This window comes from Dasypus novemcinctus, chromosome 6 (assembly GCF_030445035.2).
Source record: "Dasypus novemcinctus isolate mDasNov1 chromosome 6, mDasNov1.1.hap2, whole genome shotgun sequence".
Taxonomy (NCBI): domain Eukaryota; kingdom Metazoa; phylum Chordata; class Mammalia; order Cingulata; family Dasypodidae; genus Dasypus; species Dasypus novemcinctus.
Window position 1 is genome coordinate 13,522,426 of NC_080678.1, and position 27,496 is coordinate 13,549,921.

The 27,496-nt window shown below is 50.2% G+C and overlaps 1 protein-coding gene across 1 annotated transcript in view; it reads right to left on the minus strand.

Moving 5' to 3' along the window:
- Positions 1-3,055: 3,055 nt before the first annotated feature.
- Positions 3,056-27,496, minus strand: part of GPR26 (G protein-coupled receptor 26) — a 33,115-nt gene continuing 8,674 nt past the window's right edge. The window contains exons 2-3 of the mRNA XM_004446676.3: positions 26,239-26,352; positions 3,056-10,762 (exon numbers count right to left, since the gene is read on the minus strand). Coding sequence (XP_004446733.1) covers positions 10,531-10,762; positions 26,239-26,352 — 346 coding nt within the window. The 3' untranslated portion in view covers positions 3,056-10,530. The remainder of the gene's footprint in view (positions 10,763-26,238; positions 26,353-27,496) is intronic.

A 27,496-nucleotide genomic window follows, 5' to 3' on the forward strand; every position in this document is an offset into this window, starting at 1 on the left:
GTCAGTCTTGAATTTTAGTCATTCCTTTGAGTATATAGTGGAGTCTAGTGTGGTTTTAATTTGTACTTCCCTGATTCATAATGAGGTCGAACATCTTTTCATGTGCTTTTTGGTTATTTTATAAAAGAAGACTCACAGCCTTTTTATTGGGTTGTCTTCTTATGTATTTTGAATACAATGTTTTTGGCAAAACACATGTATTAAAAATATTATTCACAGTCTGTTGCCTTTATATTACCTATTCATTTTCTTAATAGTGTCTTTTGAAAAGCAGAAGTTTTGATGACATCTGATTAATCTTTTTTTTTCCTTTTAATGTCATGCTTGTCTCCATTCTTAAGACATCTTTGTCTACCCAAAGTTGCAAAGATTTTCTTCTAAGTTTTGTCATTTTAACCTTAACATTCAGGTGTATGGTGCATTTCAAGTTAATTTTAATGCATGTGGTGAGGAAAGGACTGAGGTATGGGGCGGAGGTTTATTTTTTTGCATATGGATATCTTGTTATCCTAGCATCATTTGATGAAAAAGACTATCCTTTCCCCCACTGAATGGCTTTACTACCTTTGTTCGAATCCATTGATTATATATATATGAGCCTATTTCTGGACTCTCTTCCATTGATTTCTATGTCTAACCTTACACTATATCTCTATTTTTAAAGATGATAAAACTGGTGCCAAGAGATTGAAGAGATGTTATACAAGGCCACACAAAATCAGTTGGAAACCAGGATGGACTGTGTCTCTTGTAAATATCCATTTTGAACCCTTGTCAGAGTCAGCAAAGATTAAAATAATAAATAATAGCGTGGATGTTGATGCTGGGTGAGACACTTTTATGGGAGACCACTGGCCTGACTTTGTGCGTCTCTGCAGAAGGGCGGGGCCGGTAGGATCAGAGATGGAGCCGGCTCTTCCCGAAGCAGCTAGGGGACTTGGCACATGCTGCTCCATCCTGTAGGCAGCAAGTTTCTCCCTGTGAAACTGGAGATACGAGTAATTCCAATCTCATCGGATTATTGGGGGGTTGAGTGAGAGAAGGCTCTGAAGTTCTTAACACAGCATCTGGAACGCACAAGGTGCTCGGGAGCCCGTAACTGTCCATCCCCTTAGTCAGCTTAAGGGTCTTTCCTCCCAGAGTGAACCAACTCCAGCAATGCCCCTGGCAGCGTGGTGACCCCTGTTGCTGGGGCCACCTGTTAGGTGGAGCCCTCCTCTTGCTTCCTTGTTCTCCTGGGCACTGGGCTGTTACTCAATGGAGGCTCGCAAGGCGCCTCCCGAGGATGCTCTGGACTCGTAGAGGAGGCTGGGGTGCTCAGCTCGGCCCCACAGAGGCAGGAAGGGAGAGTGGTCAGGACCCACCACAGAGGGTGTCTCTTGGTCCATTCCCAGCCTGCCGTGGCCGCATTTCTCCAGGAGCACCAGGCACACCCGGGTGGGATGCCTCATGCAACATGCCCGTTCATGGCGGCTTTGTGCTCAGCGAGGCCAGGACTGACGGTGCCCTCCTAAGTGGGCACTGGAGAGTCTAACACCACGTGGGCACTACATCGTGCCTGGGTCTTCCTGCTAAAATCCTTGGCTCCCGTTGTGCTTGAGACCGCCATGCAAATTTGTTCAGAAATGGATCCAGTCTGCAGTGCTGTGGGCACTGTGGGTGCAGGGCAAGAAAAAGGAGCCCCAGGTGAGCCCCTCACTCTGTGATATCTTCCCCAGGCCTGCCTTCCTTAGGAGTCCTTTCTAAGAGGGCCCGAGACTCCCCCAAACTCTGCCTGTGTGCTGTCTGGGAAGATAATAGCATTAGTCTCCAGTGTACTTTAGAATGTCAGCTCTGTGCCAAGTGCCATTCAAAACACTTAGAACAGTTGATTCAACAGGGCATTATTATATTCCCCAGTTTATGTATGAAGAAACCAAGGAACAGCAAGGTTAAGTCACCTGTTGTAGGTTGCACAGTAAGGAGGTGGCAAGACTGGTATTTGATCATACAGAGCCTTCATAATTACTGCTCATATTAAAATATTAATTTCATAAGTTAGTTCTTTGGTTGGCCAGGAGAGAATATTCTAAGAAACGAGCAGCTGAGGCACAGTAGACCCCATAACGACAATAATTATACATCAGATGGGTATCACAAAATGTGGTGCACTGTACTACGTGTTTTATGTGCGATGCTGATTTAATTCTTACAGGCCTACAAGGAATAAAACATTCTTATGCCCATTTGGAGAGGAGGGGACGGTCCCACAAAACAATTTACCTGTTCACATTATACAGTTAGAAAATGGTAAATCTGGTGTTTGAACCAGAAAATAGTAGCAATTTTTGAAAGAATGAAGGAAGCGACTTCCCTAAGATCACAGGAGACTTGAGTTCTATTGGCAAGTCACTTGCTCCTCTATGCCTCTGTTTCCCCAAGTACAAAAAGAGGGGCCTGTGCTGGATCACCTCTAAGTTTAGGGGGCATCTTTAGAGCTTTAGTGAAAGAAGACAGAATTTAGTATCATTCAAATGGGCACAAATCTTGAGCCCCGTAACTAGCTGGGTGACCCAACAAATCCCTTCACCTCTGCTATGGGTGAAGTCACGTCCCCATAAAGACATGATCAAGCCTCCCCAGTCAGGAGAATGTGAAACCATTCATAAATAGCATCCTTGAAGGTGTTATCTGTTAAGATGAGGTCACACTGAATCAGGGTGGGTCTTAATGCAATACAACTAGAAATGTAGACACTGTTAGTAGGAGACAGAAGGGGCTAGAGATGGCCAAGTGACGGAGGCAGAGACTGAGTTATGAATTTCCAGCAAGCCACCACCAGAAAGCACGGTCCTACTGTGAGAGAGTAAGTTCTCGTTGTTTAAGCCAACCAGTCTGTGGCATTTGTTACAGCAGCCCTGGCAAACTAAGACAACCTCTCTGAGCTCAGTCTCTGCAGCTATTAAATGAGCAAGTCCCAGCTCTCTCATTCTTCAGTGAGATACCAGCCTTTATGACAATTAACTTGTACAAAATAAAAATGTGCTCACATCAGGCAATCAAAGTGTGGAAGAGATTTTATAACAGGAGGCTTTATTGGACAGAATCACAATATATACTTTTTGTCCTGTATCAACCATCAATTCTATCATAAAAATATATTACAACATTTGATATGTATTCACAAAACATAAGCTATTGTAAACAGAGCAGGTGGCATTGGCCTTAGATTAAAAAATCTCAAGTCCCATTTCAACAGAAAACAGCTGTCAGCAAGTATACTGCATTTAATAATATTTCAGTAATATTGCCAGATCAGGAGGGCTTCTGATAATTTTGTTGTTGTCAGTACATGGAGCCATACTTCTAATTAATAAATTAGGAGAAAATAAAGTTAAAGCTACAACATTAGCAAACATTAGAGGATGCTAAAATTTTGCTTCACTTGCTTTATACTAAGTGTGCAGTTGATTGTGTTTGTCCACATTCACCCATGTGTGTATGCTCACGGGTGCACAGAATCACAGGCACACACATTTATGGGCACATTTGCTCTAACAGAAATACATAGGTGTTCCACCTATTTTCCTATGGGTCTGACATTAAGGGATTCCAACATTATGCAGAAGATAATCCTTTGCAGATCACTTTGTCCCTGGGAAGGAAGCATCATTTATTTTTTCTAAATCCCTGTTTACGAAACTATTCTTGAAGTGTCCAAATACAAAGAGCATTGCCATGTGGAATGCTAAAGTAGCTGGTGCACACCTTAAGTTGCCTTTATGTGGGATCCCTTGGTCAGCCGTGGGCCAGCTCTCTGACTACCCTGTGCTAAGGATGGGATAAGTTTCCCCCACCCTACTTTACACATACCCCAAAAAAGGAAATCTATGAAAATTCAAAGAATGCAAAAAAATTGACCTTAGTCTTTTCAATACTTGGCAGTCTTCAGGAATTCCAAAGCTTGCTTTTAACTAACTCTCTTCTTACTTAAGGAAAGTGGTTCTTTTCTCATTGGACATAGGCAGGCAAAGCCACGATGTGGGGAAATGGGCATGGTCCATTAGGAAAGGACGGATGGGTGGCTGGCCATGTCTCTTGGCATCCACTCCATGACACTGTGGCAGAGGAAGAGCTTTCTGTCTCACCAATATGAATGATGCACATCCAGATGGCAAGGATTTGAATTCCTTCTTCCAAACAAGCCAAAGAAAATAGAGACTGTTCTATCCCAAGGTCTAGAAAAATTCTCCATGTGGTGATGAGGGTACGGCAAGGCATCTTTTTGATTTGCCACTGGGTTTCCAAGGCTGTTTGTGATCTGGAGCTAGTCAGATTTCCCTGAGGAAATCCTGATGGGATTGGCAAGACACCAGGTTCCACACATGCCACTGTGGTCTAGAAGGGGTTGCATTTACACATTTGTTGTAAAACAGGATTGTTGAGGTTTGGATCGATTTCAGTTTGCAAGGGAACTTGGCATTCAAGGGTTTTTAGAACATGGGGTTTGATTACTATTAATAATTGAAGAAAAGATTTGGTATCAAACAATTGGAAAACCAAGGCGAAGGTAGGCTGAGCCTTTGGGAGCTGGGTGTTTATTTGGTTGTTTTAGCTAAGCATGAGCAATCACTCTGATCTGCTTATAGGAAATTGACCAGCTCAGGTCAACCAATCAATTGCTGACCACTGTGGAGGCATCAGACTCCCCCAAACACGTTGCCTTTGGATAGTCTGTGTATCACTGAGGGCTGGGCCTCAATGGTGATAAACTGATTCTCGCAATTCAAGCAGGCTTCCTGCCTCCTATACAGATTCTAGACTCTTTGGAACTATCCAAATGTGGAATCTGGGCTCTATTAAACATGTGCAGCGACTTTTCTGCACCAGGAAATGAGCCAGATACTGATCACACAGGGTCACCGCGCCTTGTGAGAGGACGCTGACGTCATGGCTGCTTCTGAGTTGGAGAGCCAGGAGCGAGCTCAGGACTCCCACCGTCTCCTGCACGAACCAGGCCAGGACTTCAGCAGTGGCCTAGGGTCTGATAGTTCCTTGGGGGCTCAGAGGCCACTTGGTTTTGGGAGAAGTTGGGAGCCAGCTGGGAAGATGGGAGGAGTTACCAACCACCCTGGTCTCAGCCAACTTTCTCCTCTGAATTCCTAAGAGCAAAGAGCAGAGGCCAAGCTCCATCCACCCTCTCCCCACCCTCTGGCTCAGCCCAGGGTTCTGCAGCTAACACCAGGTCCTCCTCAATCCTCCTGGCTTGAATGGCATGAAGAGGTGGACTCCAGTGCTTGGTGAATGCTGCGTCCTATAGACCCTTGTGAAGGCTGCAGGGTGAGAGTTTCAGGAAAATTCAGGTTGACTATGAGCCCCCAGATACTTAAAACATGGAGCTGGTGGATTCCCTGTAGGTGAAAAGGGCTTGAGAAGCATGCATTGTGGGTCTGAGGCTGTCGTAAAGCGTCTTCCCTCAGACTTCCAGAAACATAGACAATGGAAGAGAAGTCCAGAGGGTTCCTTCCAGAAGAAGGAGAGATCACATCACAGGAGGGGCCCCGAGGCCCAGCTGGTGGGTTGTTTGTTGATGAAAAGCCCAGAACTACCCAAAGTTGGGTGAAGTCGAGGACTTTTCCTACTGGTTACCTAGCCTGCCCTTCTTGAGACTGCTGTCCCTTCTGAATTCCCCCTCAAACCCGTCTTCTTCCTCCAGCACCTGCCTCCCCAATCTGAAAAATGGAGATAAAAATAGTACCTCCTGATATTTTAGGGTTATTATGAAAATTAACAGGAACCCTCTTCCAAAGCACTGAGAATGGTGGCTGACGGTCTTCTCCTGATGCTTGCTAGCCCTTGGGGCTGCTGGTATCATTACTAGCTGTTCCTGGGACAAGGGCAGGGTCAGCCAGGCTGGCTCCAGCTGGGAACCAACAAGGGACCCACACCCAATATTTGCATCCCACGCTGTTTCTCTCTGGCCTTTGCAGCTGACTCAGCTCCTGGTGTCTGAGGCCAGGTGGGAAGAGAGTAGGAGGAGCTCTGGTGAGTGGCGGAGGTGCTAGCTGCCATCACCTCCCACCCCAGGCTGCCCGGGCAGAGTCTCGAGACCCACACAAGTGCCCGGGGGAGACCCTCTGAGTGACGTGCCCTCTTTTCTCTAACAAGGCATCCTGGCTCCGAGTCACCCATTGCTGCCGGGCCTCTGCCAACACCCCCAATACACCTAGCATTAACAGAAGCCCCACAGAAAGGAATGAGGCTTCTCTGCAACGGCCTTCGGAGGGGACGGGCTGCCACTTAGCCAGAGTCTTCCAAAAATACGTTTTTAGAATTTCACAGAGTAATCTGTTTTGACTCTCTGAGAACAGAACAAAAAGACTCAGTTCTTAATAAGGTTGGAGATTGGAGTATTTGGAGTATTAGGGAAAGATACAAGACAATTGAAACATAAATATTTAAATATACCCCATTTCCATAGAGTTTATCCTGCAGCATCAGTCACCTGGGAATTGATATTTTCAAATGCAGAATCCCAGCTTCCACCCAGGCCTGTTTAAATTTAAGGAGAGCATATGGGAATCTGCATTTTCAAAAACCTCTCTTGGTGATTCTTGTGGATAGCAAAATTTAAGAGCCACCAATTCCATTCCAGATGCATTGAGGGCTTTCAGAAAGGTAGTGGGAGCCCCAAATTCAGCCTGGACCTCTCTCTTCCCCGTGGTGCTCACAGGCCAAAGGCTGTGAGCTGACCCAAGGAATTTCTGGCGCCTGATAAAACATCCCCATCAACATCACAGGCCAATGAGTTTATCCTGCACTCAAATTAAAGTCACCCCCTCTAAGAGTGATGTGCCAGCCCTGTGAAAGCATCATCTACCTGCAAGCAGGAACATGAAAGGATGACAACCAGGCAATGAACGTGGCCCTATTCTTTCCATCTTCTCTTAGAGAGAAAGGCACCATGAACAAGAAAAGTAATTTCACAAACATGAGGGGAGAGGTTTATTGCCCACGGTGACAGAAGACTGAGATGATTCGTAAAAGTCATGCTCAGTTAGTATGAGGGGACTTGAGTCAACTGCCCCTCCTCCTCCAGCCTGACTTTTAGTAAAAATGGAAAGGCCCTTAGTGACACATTTTTGGGAAGTCCCCTGACCCTGAGACAAACTAACTTCAAGTGCTGTGACACTCACCCAAATGAAGGAACCATTAGCAGGTCTCAGGGCTCTGAAATCCCCCTTCCCCAGAAGAGACTCAAGGAAAGCTAGAGTAGTTGCAGGGAGATTTTTAAAAAGGCATCATGGAGAAGCAGATTTGGCTCAATGGAGAGAGCATCCACCTACCACATGGAGGTCCAGGGTTCAAACCTAGGGCCTCCTGAATCATGTGGTGAGCTGGCCCACGCGCAGTGCTGATGTGCGCAAGGAGTGCCCTGCCATGCAGGGGTGTCCCCTGCATAGGTGAACCCCAGGCACAAGGAGTGTGCCCCATAAGGACAGCCACTCCATGAGAAAAAAGCGCAGCCTGCCCAGGAGTGGTGCTGTACACACGGAGAACTGACGCAGCAAGATGACGCAACAGAAAGAGACACAGATTCCTGGTGCCGCTGACAGTAATGCAAGTGAACTCAGAAGAACACACAGCGAGTGGACACAGAGAGCAGACAACTGGGGGTTGGGAGGAAAGGGAGAGAAATAAAATTTAATAATAATAATAATAAAAATAAAAAAATAAAAAGGTATCACGGACTGGATTTAAACCCGTAAGTTCTAATCACATTGGGCTAGAATTGAGTCCTCCATGTGGATTTTGGAGTTGGATAGTCTCTTCTTCCTGGTTTTAATCTCAAGCTTTTAAAACTGTTTTCACACAATCTAGCTGTCCACCAGAATTTGGGCATGAAATATTGAGTCTTACACTGGACTGAAGTCAAGCAAGTAAACCAAGTCCTTCTGAAATAGATGCTGATCGTGACATTGCTATTACCTGAGGAAATCATGTTAAGTTTGATAAATTAAATTACCCAAAATGAGGTAGATAATTCAATTAGGTTTAATGAAGCCAGGGAGCAAAATATTATGGACTGAATATAGATGAACATAGCTAGTTATCTAAGTGAAATTACAGCAGACTTGGTTGATGCCAATTGCTGATGTTGATGCTGATTGCTAAGCGGTCATCTTCTGACTTCCCCTTGGGTTTTTAATGCCTGTGCCTAAATAATAATGAAAACACCCAACCAACTGACTTCTTAGGATTTTTTTTTTTGCCTAGATGAAGCCAATACTACATTTTAATTGGCTTTTTAGCAGTCCCAGAGGTGTGGTGACAATTATGAAACACATCATTTCAAGACATGTGGTGCTGTGGGTGACAGCTGAAGGAGAGGTCAAAGAGATCCAGATGCCCCCAGCAGAATAATCTGTTGTCTCTGTAGGGCAAGCAGAAAGGGGATTTGATAGAGCTGTTCCTCCAAATTGATATGCATTTGACTGTCTACTGACCCCAACCACTGGGATACTACTCTACTTTTTGCCTTCCTTTGCATGTTATTTGTGCAAATGGGAGATGCCTCTTTGGGATTGGACCCTGAATATTTTCTTGGCTGCCTGCTTGCTTTCATCCACACTGGTAGGTACTCTGAGTGTTGGAACAACAGATGGTGGACTGCAAAGTTGTACAAAACGAATGCCTATGTTAGGATTAGAACTTGAAGGGCCAAATGGGTTCCGGACCAGAGGAACACATACAAAGTGGCATCTGGGCAGTGGTGTGCTGGTAGAGGCTTAACAACCAGCTCTTGAGAGTGGTATGGGGAGGAGGGTTCTGATTTGTAGCATCTGATGACTTTTGTGATTAAGTACTCCCTCTATGGCTGATTTCAAGCTACCGACATGACAACACTGAGCATGGAATTGGGCAGGAATGTGCCTCGCTGGCTCTCCCAAGCAGGTGTAAGCACACCTCTGAGCACAATGGGGAGGGGTCAGGGCCTCTGAAGCCATGTCTTTCCATCCTAATCCCATGGAAACCCAGAAACTACACAGGACAAGGCCAGGCTGAGTTATTTGTCTCCTAAATGAGGAGCTACAACAGATTTCAGTCCCTGGAGCTCAGTTAAGATAACAGCTTTTCAGGGAGTGGATGTAGGTCAGTGGTTGAGCACCTGCTTCCCATGTATGAGGTCCTGGGTTCAATCCCTGGTACCTCTGAGAAAAAAAAAAAGACGGCTTTTCAAAAATACATGTCACCAATGTCTCCACCTTTAATTACTTGCGCTTCCTAACAATGAAAACCAACAGGCTTTGCCTGGTTGCCCCTATTGTGTTGATGCCTCCTCCTCTCCACACCTCCAAAGTTAGGATCTGAAGAGCTGGAAGGAGACAATGAACCCTTCTCTATTCTTTCTACCATTTAGAAGAGAGGATTGAGAAATAATTGCTCTGAGCATTAGCATGTCCATTTGAAGTGGTAAAAGGAGACAGATGGGCAGAAAGAGAAGTCTGCTAGCTTGGGGTTTATTAAATTAAGGTGGGGCTACTAATGGACATGTGTTACAGTACAGTTTTCAATGCAACTTCCACTCTCCCATCATTAGCACAGGGCACTCTCTTGATAACCTTGGAAGGCCTCTACCGTCTGTTGACAGACTTGCAGAAACTAGGATATTAAGCCACCAAGATCATGGGATCCAGTGCCTTAAAATCAAGGTCAGGTCCTGCCTGTCTTATCTCACAGAACTTGCCAGGGGAGATGCGGAGGACTATGGGAGATGCTTCCGAAGAATCCAGGTCAAAAACTGGCGAAGTGGGAGGGTGGGAGGGGGTGAGCAACCATCCTTCTCTCGGCTTCGCTTGGCTCCAGCAGTTACGACACGTAAATCAGAAGATGAAGGTGTCAGGGTCAGACATCAGAGAACTTAGTAAATGTACTACCAGCCTATTTAAACCGTTTTCATGCTAAGATTGTCTACACACACAGACATTAGCTTTTTAGGGGGTAGGGGGACAGGGGCAAAAGTTGAATCCAATTTAGCCATTTCTAAAATGATTGGCCACCAACCACTGGGTGGCCACTAGTTATGAGACATTTTTCCCTTGGACCCAAAGCCCAAGAGTCCCAGCCAAGTGCTGTGTAGCCGGTAGCAGCTGAGCATACGTGGGTGAAAGCGGCTACCACTGTCACGTGGATGGACTGGAGATGAGCCGTCATGTTACAGCTGAGGCCAAGTGGCCACTGCTAGCCTCAGCTTCAACAGGCCAGAGAAACCAGCACTTCCTTCCAGCATGGGCTTCCACTTGCCACATGGACTCTGCAGCCTGAGATGGAAGGGCCAGAGCTCGTCCCACAGTGATCTTTTGGTGGTAAATTGGGACCATCCAACATCTGCCTTGAAGAAGCAGGAAGCGGGCCTCGGGGCTCCTGCAAGCCAGGGAACGGGGACCTCTGGGCTCTCCAGGTAGGTGGCAGCCGGTCCGGGTACCAAGCCCTCCCTCCCTTCTTCTCATCAGCCATGTCTTTCTAAGCTCCCCGGTGGGGCGCCACCCTTCACTCACAGACGGGCAGAATGTTCTGGCAGTGGGAGTCACCTGTGAGGCCCGAGGAGCGGATGGAGCGCCGGTTGAGGAGCCTGTTCAGAATCTCCTTGCAGCTCTTGCGGTATTGGTGTCGCAGCAAGGAGTACACAAAGGGGTCGGAGGCGGCCTTGCCATAGGCCAAGCACTTGGACAGCACCCCCCAGTGGGAGCCGATGGGCACCGCGGAGGACAGCTCCAGCAGCCTGCGGAGACAGGAAAGGCGGTTACTGGGGACGCAGCTGGGCGCCGTCTGGGGCAGCCCCGGGCACGGCCTCCCGGCCAAGCCCCGGTTTCCTGAGACTGCCTCCCCGGGCAGCAGTGGCAGCGATGACAACTGACAATAAGAACAGGAAGGGTGGTGGATGCTTACTCTCCTCCAGGCACCATGCTTGACGCTGGGCACACACGAGTTCCTTCAGCCCTGGGAGATAGGGTTGGTTATCTCCACTTTAGAGATGAGGAAGCAGCTATCAGGGAGGTTTAATAAGTGCCCAAGGTCCCACAGGCCAGTGAATTACAAAGTCAGCATTGGAACCAGTCTGCCTCGCTCTGGAACACAAGCCTACCTGAGAAGTGGGCTGACCGCTATTAGCACCCTGGCTGTCGGTTCCATCTCAGCAGCTGACCTGCCGTGGGACCCTGGGCAAGCCTTTTTGCTTCCCTGGGCCTGAATGTCCTTAAATAAAAGTGACATGGTCGAATAAAGTCATCTCTATGATCACTTAGGCTAGGAGGATCTGATGCTTTGCATCAAATCCTGGCTCAGCTTTCCTAAAGTCACCTGGGAGGAAAAGCTGAGAATAATTTTTCAAAACTTCTGCAAAGCTCCAAGTAGGTGTTGCAGCAAGAAAGAATGTGCACAGAGAACGAATCTGCTGGAGATGAAGGCCTCTTTTCACGTCTGGGATTCTGGTGGTGTCAGGGTAATATGGCCTGTGCATAAATTCAAACTTACTCTATATCCAAGTATGCCTAGTTCCCGGAAAGCCAGTTGAGAGGTACACGCTCTAGAGGCTTTGGATATTCAGGGAGGATGCAAACTATATGTGTTAATTGAAGCTTACCTGGAACGTGGGGGTATGTGTTAATGCAAGACCTATCTGGTACTCAGATAAAACACTTGAAACTCTAAGAAACTAACAAAAAAGGTCCTTTTGCATATAAGCACCATTTAACTCCCCACTCCTACATCCTCTGTATAAAAGGGACCCAAAAATCCTATTCGGGGCTTGGTTTTTTATTAGGATGGGAGTCCACCTAGCCCAGCTGGCTGTTAATAAATCTTCCTTCCCAGCTTCTCACGTCCTGGCCTTCAGTACCGCGAATACCCGACAACAAGGGTACCCTAAAGAGACCTTCACTCTCTGGGAAGAGGGGCAAGGGCCGGTGCAGCCCATGTGTCAGCGGGAACACCCGTAAAGCCCTCTTGGGCCCATCCAACAGCCGCAGGCAGTGGTGCTGCCAGGCTGGGACTTCAGCGAAAGCCTTCTGCTCATAAATGCAGGTCCCCTGAAGGGCACAATCACCTCCCCTCAAATCAAGCCGTTTTCTCCTCTCTCAAGTGTGTCCAAGCAGCCCGGGCTGGAGAAAAGACTCACAGAGCTGGGCGAGAGTTCAGGGATCATACACCACCCTCTTGCCCACCCATTGTCAAATGAGGAAACCGAGGCCCAGAGAGGGGAAGGGGCTGCCCAAGTCACACAGCAAGTCTATGAGAGGAGCTTGAGGGTCCCTGCTGGCCCCAACAATCCCTTTCCCACAGGTGGCTAGGTGCCGCCCCGGCCTCGGGCCACTTGCCCCTCCCACGGTGCACAGGGCAGGCAGCTTGGGCTCTGTACAGCCGCGTCTGGCCATCGGTGCTTTGGGTGAGGAGAGGCTTGGCCGCCACTTCTGTGTGGCTTCTGTGTCAGCTGGGGTGGGCAGACTCGTGTTCCCAGGGCCCTGGGAGCACCCTCCGCCTGCTGAGAAGTCGTGCTCCCGGCTTGCTCTGCCCCTTCCAAGTCCCCGTTCCTTTTTGGGGCTCGAGAATTGGCAAGGATTTCCACACAGACACACCGCTTCTTTCTAACTCCAGACCTGGGCGGACGTTTGGGCGCACGCGGACCCTCAGGGAGGCAGCGATCAGCCCCTGAGCCCAGGTCTAGGTCTGCCCACCTCCTTCCTAACACCGCCCCCTCCCCAAGAAAGAGGCACTGCAAGCGGATTCATCGCATTTCCCAGTGGCAGAGCGTCTGTTCTGCTCTGCCCCCACCCCTTTTGCTCCGCTTCATCTCTTACCCCTACCCAGCAGTCATGGCTAAGTGGGATGGTCTTGAGATCTGGTCAGAGGGGGCCCTGCCCAGCTGGAGCCGGTAGCAGAAACCTGTGCTGGCCCTGGAGCCCTGCCTTAGGGGTTCCACAGTGGGACTTTGTTTCCTCTTTGCACAGCCCCTCGGGAGCCCCGGGGAGTGGCAGGCGGCTGTCAGGCAGGACCCAGGTGCTCTTGCTTCTTGGCCATGAGAGCACCCTTAAGGCACCAGGCCCTCTCCCACCCCACCCCGACCTCCAGAGCCCCACAAGGACCAAGGATGACCTGGAGGCTTGGGACAGCACCAGCAGCCTGAGGAGTGGGGCACTGCTCCCTCCTGTCCTGCAGGAAGGGGAGCTTTTGCCACCCCCAGCCCAGGACCTCCCATTAAGCACCAAGGTGACATTCACACACTCCCCGGGGGAAGAACCGGGAAAACCTGTCTGCCGTTGAGCTCTCCTGGGGGAAACCTTTCCGCGCCTGAGCTCAAAGCGCTCACGTGCCTGCCAGAAACAGTCCAGCGCAGCCCCTGGGGGAGGGTCCCCACACTTGCTGGCAGCAGGGTCACCCGGCCGGCCCCATCCCCGGCTTCGAGACAGCAGCTTGGGCTGAGGTCTGCATGGCACGGCATGGCACAGCATGGCACGGCACCGCACTGCCAGGAGCCTGATCCCTGCAGTTGGGAGACGCGCTCTGAGCAGGCGGGGGCGGGGCAGTCCGCGGTGGGAGGAGGGGAGCAACGCAGCGGCTTGCGGAGCCTGTTAGTAAATCCCAGCAGAGCGCGTAGAGGTGCATGGTCCTGACTCTGGGGGAGACCTAGAGCAGATTCCAGCAGGTCACCCACTCCCCCACGTCCAGCGTGCCTGCCGCCCACCCCTTCCTGCACTGTCCCTGGAGCCACGCCTCCCCCTTGGCAGGAAGCCCCAGGGACCTGGGTCTCTTTGGCTGGCAGGCAGAGCTGGGGGGCTGTGTGAGCGCCTGCAGAGACCCCTCATCCCCACCCAGCGGCCTCAGTAGTCCTGGCCCCTGGAGGAAGAAGGAGGGGGCAAATGGGTCAGACCTCCAAGGCTTTCTCTGAGCCCCTGCAGAAACTGATGTCCAAGCTCCATGGGGTCCCCTGGGGCTGAGGGCAGCCTCCACCTGCACCTCCTGCAGGTCCACAGGGCTCCCCGCCCTGCCAACTGCTTCACAGGCAGCATCTCAAGCCCTTCGCTACTGCTCTCGCTATTGTAAGAAGATGCATGTGAAGCAAGTCCAAGGCCAACCATCCCAGGCAGAACCAACATTTAAGCCCTGGACTGTGGGTGCCAGAGACCACGATGCCTGCTGCCCTGCCAGCCTCCTTGACTGGGGTGCTGCTGGGCAGAGCTAATTCTCGAATTTAAAGCGGTAAGTTAGTGCTTCTTAACATCTTCTCTTCTCTCACGTCCACCCCACCCCGCTCCCACCCACGTGCCGAGCAGCCGTTGCCGCAGGGGCCGCAGAGCCTTCCCTGGGAGCCGACCCACCTCCCAGGGCTTCTGCATACTGGAAGACCCGTGAGCTGACGCTTTGCATTTTCATGAGACGTTATTAGAATGGAAACGGCATCTTATTAATAGCATCTGAACGTTCGGGAGCCACCTGCACCTCAAGCCCCTCTCCCATCTACATCATTTCATGACTTTGAAAAGCCACAATCATGGTGCCATCAGTGCTGCAAACGTCTCCCAGCTCAACGCGGATGGTTTGGGACAACCATAATTTTTCGTAAGCACATATCACCGTGGAGATAATAGCCTTATGAATGCTTTCTAGATGAATGAATTTTAATTCAGAGGATATTTAATTAGAGCTTTTGGGTGAGACTCTGTTGAAGATCTGCCAACCCTGCTCATCCACCCTGGAACGAGCCCCACGTGACCCAGGCTCCGCGGGTGTGCGAGCCGGCGTGATGCGCCCGGCTCCTACCGACAGTGGAGGTAAAGGTTTCCAGACACGTTTTCCGCTCACAGCGTGCTGACCACGACACGCAAGTGGCCTCACATTGGTACGGGTGGTTGACTGTCTCCCCGAGGGGTATCGGTCACGTGGTCTGCCCTGTGCCAAGCCATGTCTGCCCGCAGCACCCACCACCCCCTCGCCCCACTCCAGCTGTACACGCTGCCATCCACACCCACCCACCACTCCTGTAGAGAAACAACTCCCACCTGCCTTGCCCACAGGAGCCAGGCACTATGTCTGGGCTCATTCCCAGGAATTCCCAAGGCACTTGGGCCCAGCACGGAGGCTCAAACCCCTGGGCATGGGGCATCTGTCTGTTTCCAGGGCCTGATGCCCAGTCTTTGGAGAGGTAACATGGCCGGGGGCTGGGCCTGACACCGACCCACCCAGCTGTGAGTCTAGGCTCTGCCACTCACGATGCGTCTGTCTTTGGGCAACTCATTTCACCTCTCTGAACCTCAGTTTCTTCATCTGTGAAATGGGGAAGCTGTCCTAACCCTGTAGGACAGCTGTGCTGGAGGCAATAAGGTATGGATTGATAGTACGAGGCGCACAATAGGTTGTCAAAAAATGAGAGGGGTGATTTTAATCCTTCTCGTTCTCCAACAGGGCAGCTTGAGAACCTATCTGAAGACTTCAGTGTTTCCTGTTGGACCCTTGAACAGGCACGATGCTCCCCTCTCTGAGAAGGTTATCAGGCAGCTGCAGAAAGAGTGGGGCCGAGGAGCAGCGACACCCCCAGCCAGCTGGACCTTCTCACCAACCCAAGGGTGGCAGACAACACCTTCCTTGGTACTCGTCCTGATTTTTACTCCCGCCCTTGTACACATCTCCGTCTTGGTGGAGTGAGAGGGTGGAAGCAGCACGGCAGGCTGCCTGGGTACAGACACAGTTGCTGCGGAGTTGTGGCAAATATTAATTTCTGCACTGACAACTCAATGAAGGGTTTAAGTGACGTGCGAACAACTTGATCTCAATCATCTTGGAAATTCTGCCTCTGAGTGGGTTGTGGTACAAAGTGCCTCCGCACATCCCTGTGAGGGAGACACAAACCTCTGTGTCTATGCGGTGGGGCGGCGGAGGGGTACAGGGTGAGGGGCCGGGGTGGGTGTTGGAGCCAGACAACAGGGGGTATGCTATGAGAGGCCAGGGGTCAGGGGGCACTTTGAGGGGTTAGAGTGAGCATCATAGCCAGGCGGCCTGTAACGTGAGTCTCAGTTTCCTCAGCTGTAAAATAGGGAGATGAGGCAGGTGCAGCAGGTGGTACAGTTTGTAGCAGAATAGGGGCTTAGAGGAAAAAAGAGAGAGAAAGGGGAGAGAGAGAGGAGGAGAGAAGAGAGAAGAGAAAAAAGAAAAGAAAAGATAGGAAAAGAAAAGAAAGGAAAGGAAAAGAGTTAGTTAAAGAGACGAAGCTCGTTTTCACTTGTCTTTTAGGACTCCCACAGGATTAGCCTACTGCTGCCTCAGTGGGCACCTGAGCTTAATTCCTACAGACAGGGAGGAGGCACAGAGGAGAGCCAACCTTGCCACCAGAAGTCCCTGGGCTGCCCAGGCGGTGACCAAGGCTGGGCTCCGACTCCTGTTCCTGTGCCTAAGAGGCCTCGTGGAGCGGCTTACTGCTCTGAGCCTCAGCTCCCGCAGTGGGGCTCGCGCTGCCTGTCCTGCCCACCTCTTGGGGGCACTGGAAGGCCCAGAAGGATGCTGTCAGCTGTTGCAGAAAGCAGAGCTGGTGCCGGGTCCACCTGACCCTGCTACTGGAGTGGTCTTCTCACGCCCCACCTAGTCCTGGCCCACGGCAGGGCCCATGCCATCTCACCTTCTCCAGCTGAGCTCAGCTCTCGTGCACCGCCATTATCCAGCACCTGGCAGCTGGGAGGGACACAGAGGCCATGCCTACTGCTCCTGGGAGCCTGGGTTGTGCAACCAAGGAAGGAACTTGCTTGATCCTGAACTCTGGAACTCTCCAGGCCACCCTTGTCCTGTTCCCAGGCTTCTGTTCCCTTTGAGGAGGGTGTGCTCATTTGGCAAGTCCTGGGTGATTTGCCCTTGGTGGGCAGAGGGTCCTGGGTGAGGGGGCCAGAGGGAGCAATCTCTGGGTGCCAAGTCCTTTCATGACAGCCAAAGACCTGAATCAGAAAGCGGGTGGCATGCTGGGTTTCTGCACAGACCTACCAGACCTTTCTGAGAGATTGCGGATTCAGTGGGGAGCCCACTGAGGTTAGAAGTCCAGCTGTGCCACCAACTGGTACATGACACTGGGCAATTACTTAATACCCCCCTTCCCCACCCTCAGTTCTCAGTTACTTCATTGATAAAAAAGGGGTGTGTTGGGAAAGGATGTGGCTCAAGTGGTTGAGCACCTGCTTCTCCCACAGAAAGCCCTGGGTTTGGATCCTGGTGTCTCCTAAAAACAAAAAAAACAAATGGAAAGAAACAAAAACAAAAACAGTTCAGGGGAGCCAATGTGGCTCTGTGGTTGAGCACTGGCTTCTCACTTATGAGGTTCTGGTACCTCAAAAAAAAAAAGAAAGGCGGGGTTCTTGTGTGCTGACATCATGGCTCACGATGTGACCATGTATTAGAATTACCTGGTGCCTGGAGAACTGGCTATCCATATGCAAAAGAATGAAAGAGGATTACCATCTCACACCTTATACAAAAATCAACTCAAAATGGATCAAAAACTTAAATATAAGATCCAAGACCATAAAGGCCTTGGAAAACAATGTAGGGAAGTATCTACAGGACCTCGTAATAGGAAACGGCTTCATGAACTTCACACCCAAAGCACATGCAGCAAAAGAACAAATAGATAAATGGGGCCTCCTCAAAATTAAAGCCTTTTGCACCTCAAAAGAGTTTGTCAAGAAAGTGAAAAGACAGGCTACTCAATGGGAGAAAATATTTGGTAACCATATATCTGATAGGAGACTAATATCCTACATATATAAAGAACTCCTATATCTTGAAAATAAAAAGACAAACAACCCATTTAAAAATGGGCAAAAGATTTGAACAGATGCTTCTCCAAAGAAGAAATACAAATGGCTAAAAAGCACATGAAAAAATGCTCAAAATCTCTAGCTATTAGGGCAATGAAAATTAAAACTACAATGAGATACTACTTTACTCCCATGAGACTGGCAGCTATCAAAAAAACAGAAGACTACAAGGGTTGGAGAGGATGTGGAGGAATGGGAACATTCATCCACTGCTGGTGGGAATGCAGAAGGATCCAGCCATTCTGGAGGACAGTTTGGTAGTTTCTCAAAAAACTAGCTATAGATTTGTCATATGACCCAGCAATTCCACTGCTGGGTATATACCCAGAAGAACTGAAAACAAGGACACAAACTGAAATATGCACACCAATGTTCATAGCAGCATTATTCACTATTGCCAAAAGTTGCAATTAAACCAAATGCCCATCAACAGATGAATGGATAAATAAAATGTGTATATACATACAATGGAATACTACTCAGCTATGAGAAGGAATACAGTACAAACGCATGGGATAACATGGATGAATCTTGAGGACCTTATGTTGAGTGAAGCAAGCCAGGCATTGAAGGACAAATACTACATGACCTTTCTGATATGAAATAAGTAAACCAAGCTGTCTCAGAGAGCTAGAGACTGGATGATAGGCTTAAAGGAAGTTGGCGGGGAGAGGAAGGTTGCAAGCTGATGCCTACATGGGGAAATCTATGGTAAGCTGGAGGTAAGTATTTGTACTGGGAAGGGATAAGATGGGGGCATAGGGTTACCTTTGGGTAGGGCTTTGTGGGCTTGAGGGGGGATAGGGTTGGGAGGATGGGTCAGATGGCCCAAAGAATTGGGGGGAACATTTGGACATGGGAGATTTTCAGATATGTGGTTGAAACTATAATGTTAAGAAAACTCTAGAAAATATAATAAGGAAGGATTACCCGTTTAAGGTGCTTAAGGGGGGCATCTAGCACAGGGGCAGGCTCCTAGGGAGTGTGTGAGTGCTCATTTTGTCACAGTGTGTTGTATCATTGGGTGGAGACCCATCAAATGAGTGTGAAGGTGTACCCACATCCTGGGGAGGCCTGATGTTCTCAAACAGAGGGAATTGTGTCTCTTGAGAGAATTGGTGGCTCCCAATGGGTTAGGGCAGTCAAGTATATCAAGCCCTCAGCATTGTTGCAAGTGTCTGTGAATCTGGTCCTTCAAGTAATGAAGATTGATTGTCACTTTGGGCCCTGAGGGGAGGGGGAGAGAGGCATAGAATAGATGGAATCAGGGTAACTGGGGAGCAATGAAAGTGTTCCATAAGATCATGCAATGATGGACATAGGACATGTTAAATTACACCAAAAATGTATAAAAGTCTATAGGCTAAAATATAAGCCATAAGGTAAAACATAAGGTAACTATAAATTTAGGAAATTGTACAGTCTGAAATATAAACCATAATGTAAACTAAAATGGAACCATGTTTGAAAACTACATTTCAATATCTGTATATCAGCTGCAGCAAAGATAACATGAACATGTAAAAAGATCATTGCTGGGAAAGGGGAAAGGGTTTGAAGTTGGATATATGGGAGTCCCCTATACTGTATATGTGAATTACTATGATCTAAAATTTTTGTGAAGACAAAATTAAAAATTAGAAGAAAAAAAAAAAAGAAAGGATATAGACACTGAGGAAGAAATGAAAGAAATTGCCTTGCCACTATACATACGGGGCAACAGCTATTGCAGTAATGAAAGGCAAAACATCAAAAACAAAGCTTTGGGAAGTGGACTTGGCCCAATGGATAGGGCGTCTGCCTACAACATGAGAGGTCTGTGGTTCAAACCCCAGGCCTCCTTGACCCATGTGGAGCTGGCCTACACGCAGTGCTGCTGCCCACAAGGAATGCCATGCCATGCAGGGGTGTCGCCCCACGTAGGGGAGCCCCACAACAAGGAGTGCAACCCATAAGGAGAGCTGCCCAGAGCAAAAGAAAATGCAGCCTGCCTAAGAATGGCGCCACACACACGGAGAACTGACACAACAAGATGATGCAACAAAAAGAAACACAGATTTCTGGTGCTGCTGATAAGGATAGAAGCGGTCACAGAAGAACACGCAGTGAATGGACACAGAGAGCAGACAACTGGGGGAGGTGGCAAGGGGAGAGAAATAAATAAAAAATATAAAAAAATTTAAAAAACCAAAGCTTTATAATATTTTTCTTTTTTTAATACCCCAATTTATTTTTATTTTAGTTTTTCTAAATTAGTATGTATTCCATTTCTAATCTTTAAACCCATCACTATATTTTATTTTCCTATTAATTGAATTTGGCAATATATTAGGCTTCATTTTTTAAGATGTTTTGGACCACAGTGAGGTTCAACTATGGCAGGGAGGAACACTGGTGTGGGGTGTTATTGATGGGGGACACATGGTTGGGAAGGAGTTCTCCAGGGCATGTATATAGGGTACATAAAAATGTTTGGATATATGTTGGGTATTTTCATAGTAGTTACAGTTACAAACGACAACTAAGGGAGTGCTGAGTTCCTAGCCAGGGGAGCTCTATCACATTCCCCAATGGAACAGCCACAATCCCCCAGGTGCAATGGCAAAGACCAATAAAGAAGGATGGTCCAACAATGAGCCCTTGATACTGATGACTATGCTTATGAGCCTGTGTGCCTGAAACATGAACAAGGCCTAGAGCTGCAGGGTGCCTAAGAGTTACCTCCTGGGAACCACCATATTGCTCAAATGTGGCCATTCTCTAAGCCAAACTCAGCATGTAAATGCATTACCTTCCCCCCAGTGTGGGACATGACTTGCAGGGATGAGCCTCCCTGGCACTGAGGGATCACTACCAAGCATCCGCTGGTGATGTAACTAGAAAAAGACCTTGAATAAAAGGGTCAACTCAGACCAGCAGAATATCTCAGCCTACATGTAGAATCATGTATTAAAAACTGCTTTTTGACCTTGAATAAAAAGGGGAAATGGCAAAGACAAATGAGTTTATATGGCTAAGAGTCTTCAAAAAAGAGTAGGGAGGTCATCAGAGGGGTCACATTTATGTATGCCTCAGCAGGACCCCAGACATAGCCAAAGTGGGTACAACCCCGGGTATTAGTTCTCCTGAGGGCTATGGAGACCCACAGGTTCTATCATTATGGCAGATGGCTTTGGAATTTAATGCTGTATCAGTTGGCCCTACTTTGGAGTTTGTGTTCCTGAGTGTGATGGAACTGGACTCAGATGTGACCTTTCTACACATGCCTCTTCTGTCACTTTTACTGAATCTGTGGTTGGCGGTAGGGTTGGTGTATACTCAGGAGACTTGAACCTCTGGGCTGGCCATGTGCCAGCTGGGCCCTAAGCCTCAGCAGAGTTAAAACTCCTACCCTCTGATTTGTTGGACTTACCCTGGTCAGCTAACAGGGAGGTGAAGATGGTCAACCACTATAACAGGGAACTGAGAGTGCCTACAACTGCAAGCAGGAGAATTGCATCCATCATCCATGTGGAATCTAAGCCCCCTCTTGATATAGAGGCGGAGTGGACATCACCATCCCAAGGTCCACAGGATGGAGGAATAAAATATGGATTAGATATTCTACTATGGAAGTATTGTGACTTGTAATGCAAGAAATTGTAGCATTGATGTGGAGAAAGTGGCCATGGTAGTTGCTGAGGGTAGGGAGAGGGAAGAAGAGATGTGATGTGGGGGCATTTTCAGAACTTGGAGTTGTCCTAAATGATACTGCAGCGACAGATGCTGGACATTATATATCCTGCCATAACCCTCTATTTTTTTTTTTTTTTTTTTTTTTTTTTTTTTTTAAAGATTTATTTATTTATTTAATTCCCCCCCCCTCCCCTGGTTGTCTCTTCTTGGTGTCTATTTGCTGCGTCTTGTTTCTTTGTCCGCTTCTGTTGTCGTCAGCGGCACGGGAAGTGTGGGCGGCGCTATTCCTCAGCAGGCTGCTCTTTCTTTTCACGCTGGGCGGCTTTCCTCACGGGCGTACTCCTTGCGCGTGGGGCTCCCCCACGCGGGGGACACCCTTGCGTGGCATGGCACTCCTTGCGCGCATCAGCACTGCGCATGGCCAGCTCCACACGGGTCAAGGAGGCCCGGGGTTTGAACCGCGGACCTCCCATATGGTAGACGGACGCCCTAACCACTGGGCCAAAGTCCGTTTCCCATAACCCTCTAAATACACTGGGGGAGAGTGTGAACTACAGTGTAAACTATTATCCATGTGGGGGAGCAGTGCTCCAAAATGTATTCGCCAAATGCAATGATGAAAGAGGCTGTTGATGTGGGAGGAGTGGGGTGGGGGGGTCACGGGTATATGGGAACCTCTTATATTTTTTGAATATAACATTTAAAAAAAATAAAGAGATTGTAGAACCAAAAATAAAAAAATTACTGTGAGCTTTTGAACCTACGGATGCCCAGGCCCCATGCCCAGAGACTCTAGTTTAATTGGTCTGAAGTGAAGTCTAGGAACGGGTTCGGTTTTCAAGCTTTCCAGGTGATTCTAATGTGAAGCCAAGTTGACGAACCACTGCACCAGATTAGGGAGAGCAAACCCACCCGGCCCAAAGTCTCTTCGCCTCCCCTCAGCGCCTTCCCAGTCTCTCAGGACACGTTCCCACGAATTCCTGCCTGGCTTCCGAACCCTTCCCCACACAGTGCTCCCACCAGCCACTAGCAGGGATTCCACTGGCTCTGCTGGGATCACCCTACTGCCCTGCTGGGACAGCTGGTCTCCTGGGCCCTTTCACCTCCAGACCCACCGCCCTGGCTGCTCCTTAAGGAGTCACGTTCTGAGAGCCATCACTTCCGGCAGTGGCTATGGTCTGGCAGTGGACCTGACGGGTGCCCAGCGCACACCTGCAGCCCAGGGTGCCCGCTGGTGGCTGGCGAGAGATGAGCAAGTTCCTGTGCACCCATTTCCCTGAGATGTGCCTGGGGGCGTTCAGCTTTTGTAGACTAAGCATTTTGCTATAATCAATCCCAGAAAGGGAATGGGGGGTGGGGGGGCATAGTGGGAGGAGGGTCCAAGACGGGGTTGATTTCAGGGGATTTCTGCCACAAACTCGCCCTCTGCTGCCCTGGAGCCTGCTGCTCCCCCTTCGGGCCCTCCTCTGGCCCCTGCCTCAGTGCACCCATGGGGGAAGGTATGGATGTGGCCGCACAGGACACTGTCCTGACAAACGCGGGCCGAAGCGGCTCTGGACGGGACCACCATTGGAGGGGAGGAAGGCGGGTGGAAAGTTCTGAGCCCTCCCTCAGAGTGGTCGGAATGGGGACCCCAATGGGTTCCTCCTGGTCAGTGAGAGAGGATTCTAGCAGGCTGGAGGTCAAGGAAAGGGGTCTGGGAGCAGCACTCCCTACCCCCAGCCCCGACTCCCCGACTCCAGACCAGTGCTGTCCACAGACACAGAGCGTGGGCCTAGAGCATCGCTCCAAATTTTCTAGGAGCCACATTTGAAAAGCAGAAAGAAACAGGTGAAATTCACCTGGATAGTATCTTATTTAACCCAATATATGAAAAATATCTTTTCACTATGTAAATAATACACAAATATAAAACTTATATACACATGGTTTCTTGGTCCACCCAGGTCTCAGAAATGCAGTGAGCACACCGCAACCCGGATGGGCCGCCCCTCAAGTGCTCCGTGGCCAGCTGCGGCTGAGGGCAGCAGGCTGCACAGGGCGGCTCTAGCCCCTCGCTCACGCTGCCCCTTGCACTTAGGGTGCCGCCCTGCAGAGCCCGGCCTGGTTCCCAAGCCTCCGTGTAGCCCCTGCCAGGGCAGCTCGCTGAGGCAGCCCACCCTGCCACAGGACCTCGGACTGCACGTCCCTGCCTGACGATACGGGTCGGAGGGTGGCCTCCACAGAGCCAGTGTCCCCATTGGAGGGGTCTCCTGCAGGGCCTCACCCTCCCCCCCCGCCCCCGCAGGGTCTCTCCTAAGCTGTGCACAGCGAAAGTGCTCAAGAAATGTGTGCTGAAATGAACCCATCATTTTAGTTTTAGTTTCTTTTATAAGGTTTCTTTAGGGTGGCTTCTCCGTCTAGAAGAATGCCCAGGCAGGGGTTGGCCTGGGGCAATGGGGGGTGGTGGGTGGCCTTGCCAGAATCGTATTTATGAGGTTTCCTGGGCATAGCTTTCTCTCCCTAGGAAGTTGCCATTCTTCCCCACGAAAGATGAACCATTTTTGAGTGTTTTTAGAAACTCTAAATGCATCCAATCCATCTGGAGGGAGCATGTGGAATTGTGAATCTACCATCAATTTTACTGAAACATCATTTCCTGAGACCTATGCGAACCCACCAGGCTGTAATCAGAAAAAAAGAAAGAGAAAATTTCGTTGGGAAACGAGATTAAGCCAGAGAAAGCTCCAATAGTCTTTAAATTGGAGCCCAAATACCTATTCTCCTCTGAGGTTCAGATCCACCGCGTTAGCCCAAACCTCCTGCGACTTGGGACCTCGGAGGAGAACTGCCCTGCGCACCCTCCCTGCCCAGTGCCACCTGCCCTCACTGCACTGGCTGGAGCCGGCCGACCCTGGGTTCCACAGGGAGGAAGGGGCTCCCCCCAGGCATCATTCCCTGGTGCTTCCTGCCTGCCGGCCAGGGCTGCCCCCCGCCCCCACTCTCATCCCCATGCGTCATGTCCTCTTATCCCCATGCGTGATGTCCTCCCCATGCGTGATGTCCTCTCACCCTCTCAAGCACCTGGAGAGCAGGCGCTCTAGCCCCTCCTGTGTTACAGGTGGAGACTTGAGGCTCAGAGAGGAGATGGCATGGCCCAAGGTCCCATGGGCAGGAAGGGGGAGCTGGGGCTTGAACTGGGACTCGGCACCCTCGGGTCCCTCTGTCCTGTCTGCCTGGGAGGACAAGGGAAACCCATCATCTTCTGCCACCACGCACGGGCTTTCTGTCCCCGGGAAAGCACTGAGGTACAGCTTCCTGTGCCCCCAGGGGATATTTGGCAAGGGCTGGAGATATTTTTGGGTGTCACAACTGGGGGTGGTACTGCTGACATCTAGTGGGTGGAGACGAGGGCTGCTGCTAAATGTCCTGCAGCGCACAGGACAGTGCCTCACGACCAAGAATTAGTATTGCCACTCTCCCCACTCCCCCCAAATGTCAGCAGTGGGTGGAACCTAGTTCCAGGAGGAAGACTTGATGGCTCTGCTCTGCCCTGGTCACAGCCAGCTGGAGACCCGCAGGCCGTTCTAGGTCCTGGGTTTAAGGGGAGATGCAGGCCCACAGCTCAACCCCAGGGGAAGCAGGGTGCCCCTGAGAAGACAGAGGCAGGTACCCGGAGCTCCCCATCTGCTCCCCATGGGGGTCCTGGGAGGAAGGACAGACACCCACTGGCCCCAGGGAGCAGTGGGTGCAGCTGCAGGGAGTCAGCTCAGCTCAGCACAGTGGGTTCCTCTGGGGAACAGTGGGTTTCTCATCCCAGAGGTGTGCAAACAGGCTCAGGGTGTCAGCTGGGTAGGGAGGTCCCTTCCCAGTCCCTCCCAGCTGAGGATGCTGTGGGGTGCTGGGAGGACAGGCTCTGTGGGGGCGTCCTCTATTTCTGCCTGTCTTGATCTCTCAAACACACAGACAGACAGACGCAGAACAAGAAACGCTGCACAGGTCCTACTTCCCAGACTCAACAAAAGGCTTCTACAGCCACCTCCTAACAGGGCGCCAAAGCCCCTTGTTTGCAGAAAGCTTCCAGAATGGCTAAGACCTTTTGGAGGCAAAGCTGCAGGCTTTCAGTCTACAGAGCTGGCGGAGAGTTTGTTTGCCTTTGACTTTTGAACTGTAACTTGTGGGGGAATTTTACAGCTGGAACAGGTTGGCTCTTGGCTCTCCTGTCCCTGAGGCCAGGACATTGTGATCTAGGCTAGCATGGGGGGTGGGAGGGCAGGGAAGTGGGGGGCACGTGACAAGCCTCCCAACACCTGGCTGATGGTGGCAGATGCTCTGAGACACTGGAGAGATGGGCCTGTAAGCTGCTCCCCGCGCAGGTGGCCTGCGTTTGTGCAGCCAGAGCCAACCTCTGTCGGGTGCTTTCCTCAGATATCTCCCCTTTCCCTTTCCCTTAGGGCCTTCTGGGGACTTGCTGGGGAGCCAGGGTGGGGGACAGAGGTTAGAGTGATGTGCTTTGGAGGTTGGATGGCTCTGAATTTAATCGAAAAGACTTCAAGGCTAAAGAGGAAAGCCTGTGCCCTCCTTCTGACCAAACTTGCCCAGTCCACTCTGCCCCAACCCTTCTGGAAGAATGTGTGCCCAAGGGAGGCAGGTGCCTTCAAAGGCTCATTCGGGCCCTGCTTCGCTCTTCAACCCCGTCTTCGTCCCCCTCCCCCCTGCAGCGCCCTGCACCCGCTCCCCCGGCCGGGCTCACCTGGTGATCACGTAGGGCGCAAAGCACACGAGGAAGGTCCCTATGAAGGTGCTGATCTTCTTGGTGGCCCGCTGCCGCCGCCGCCGCTGCTCCTCCAGGCAGCGCTCCCGCACGCTGCGCGAGAGAGGAGAGGGTGACTCAGGCGAGCGGGCCAGGCCAGAGCGCGCTTCCTCCCTACGCTCAGGCAGTAGCCTCCAGTGTAGGAACTTGGCTGGAATCAAGTCTGGCCTACAGCCGTGTGACCTTGGGCGAGTTACTTGACCTCACTAAGCCTCAGTGTCATCATCTGCACAATGTGGATAATAATATGTCCTATGTCACAAAGCTCTGTTTGGAGAAGTAAATGCATAAAGCACATAAGTGCATAAAATGGATTCAATGCATAAGAGCACTTAGCACAGTAAGTGCAAATAAGCATTAGCTCTTACCTGCATCATTTACTGATTACCTGCTCTGCACCAGCCCCAGAGTTCCACGCTCTCTACATACTATCGCTAATACTTACCTTCACCACGGGCGGGCCAGGTGGGCTTTACTTGTCCCATTTTACAAAGAAGACCCTGAGGCCAAATGATTTGCTCAAGGGCACCCAGCTGGTAAGTGGGCCCAGGATTTGAACCCAGGGCCGTGTGTCTCAAAGCTGAACCTTTCCATCAGGGCAGCCACAGACTGTGAGGACAGAGCTTGGGGGCTTCCTTTCTTTGACATCTTGGGTCTGTTTTTTCCATCCAAAGCCTCACGGGGTTGTGAAGGGAGGGGTCACTTCATTACTCCAGGGACCAAGCTGGGAGAAGCTAAGTGACTGCCAGAGTCCCCGGACGTTGCCCAGACGACTCCAAGGATGGCTTGACGCCCACGCCTCGGGCCACGCTGTGTTCCCGGATCCCACTCTGCTCGGGGTGAGTCAGGAACTGACGTCCCCAATGCCAGCTGGGAGCCGCGGCTCTTCCAACCTAGTTCCTGCAGCGATGGGGAACTGCCCACTGCCAGGGTCAAGGAGCACGGACACGCCGCTGGGAAAGGCAAACCCCGCCGGGAGGTTCCACGAGCTCCAGTCTCATGTTTCTCTTGTTTACTTTTAAAAAGATCCATTTATTTCCAAAAACGAACAGGAGGCAGACTGTGGACAGAGTTGTCCAGGCAGTGATGGTGACTTGACAGAGACAGGCCTGGATGGCAGAGACCTGGCTCCAAAAATAGTTTGGTCTATTCAAGGAAAGCAAGCGGTGGAGAGAATATTCATGGGCAGCGGTCATGT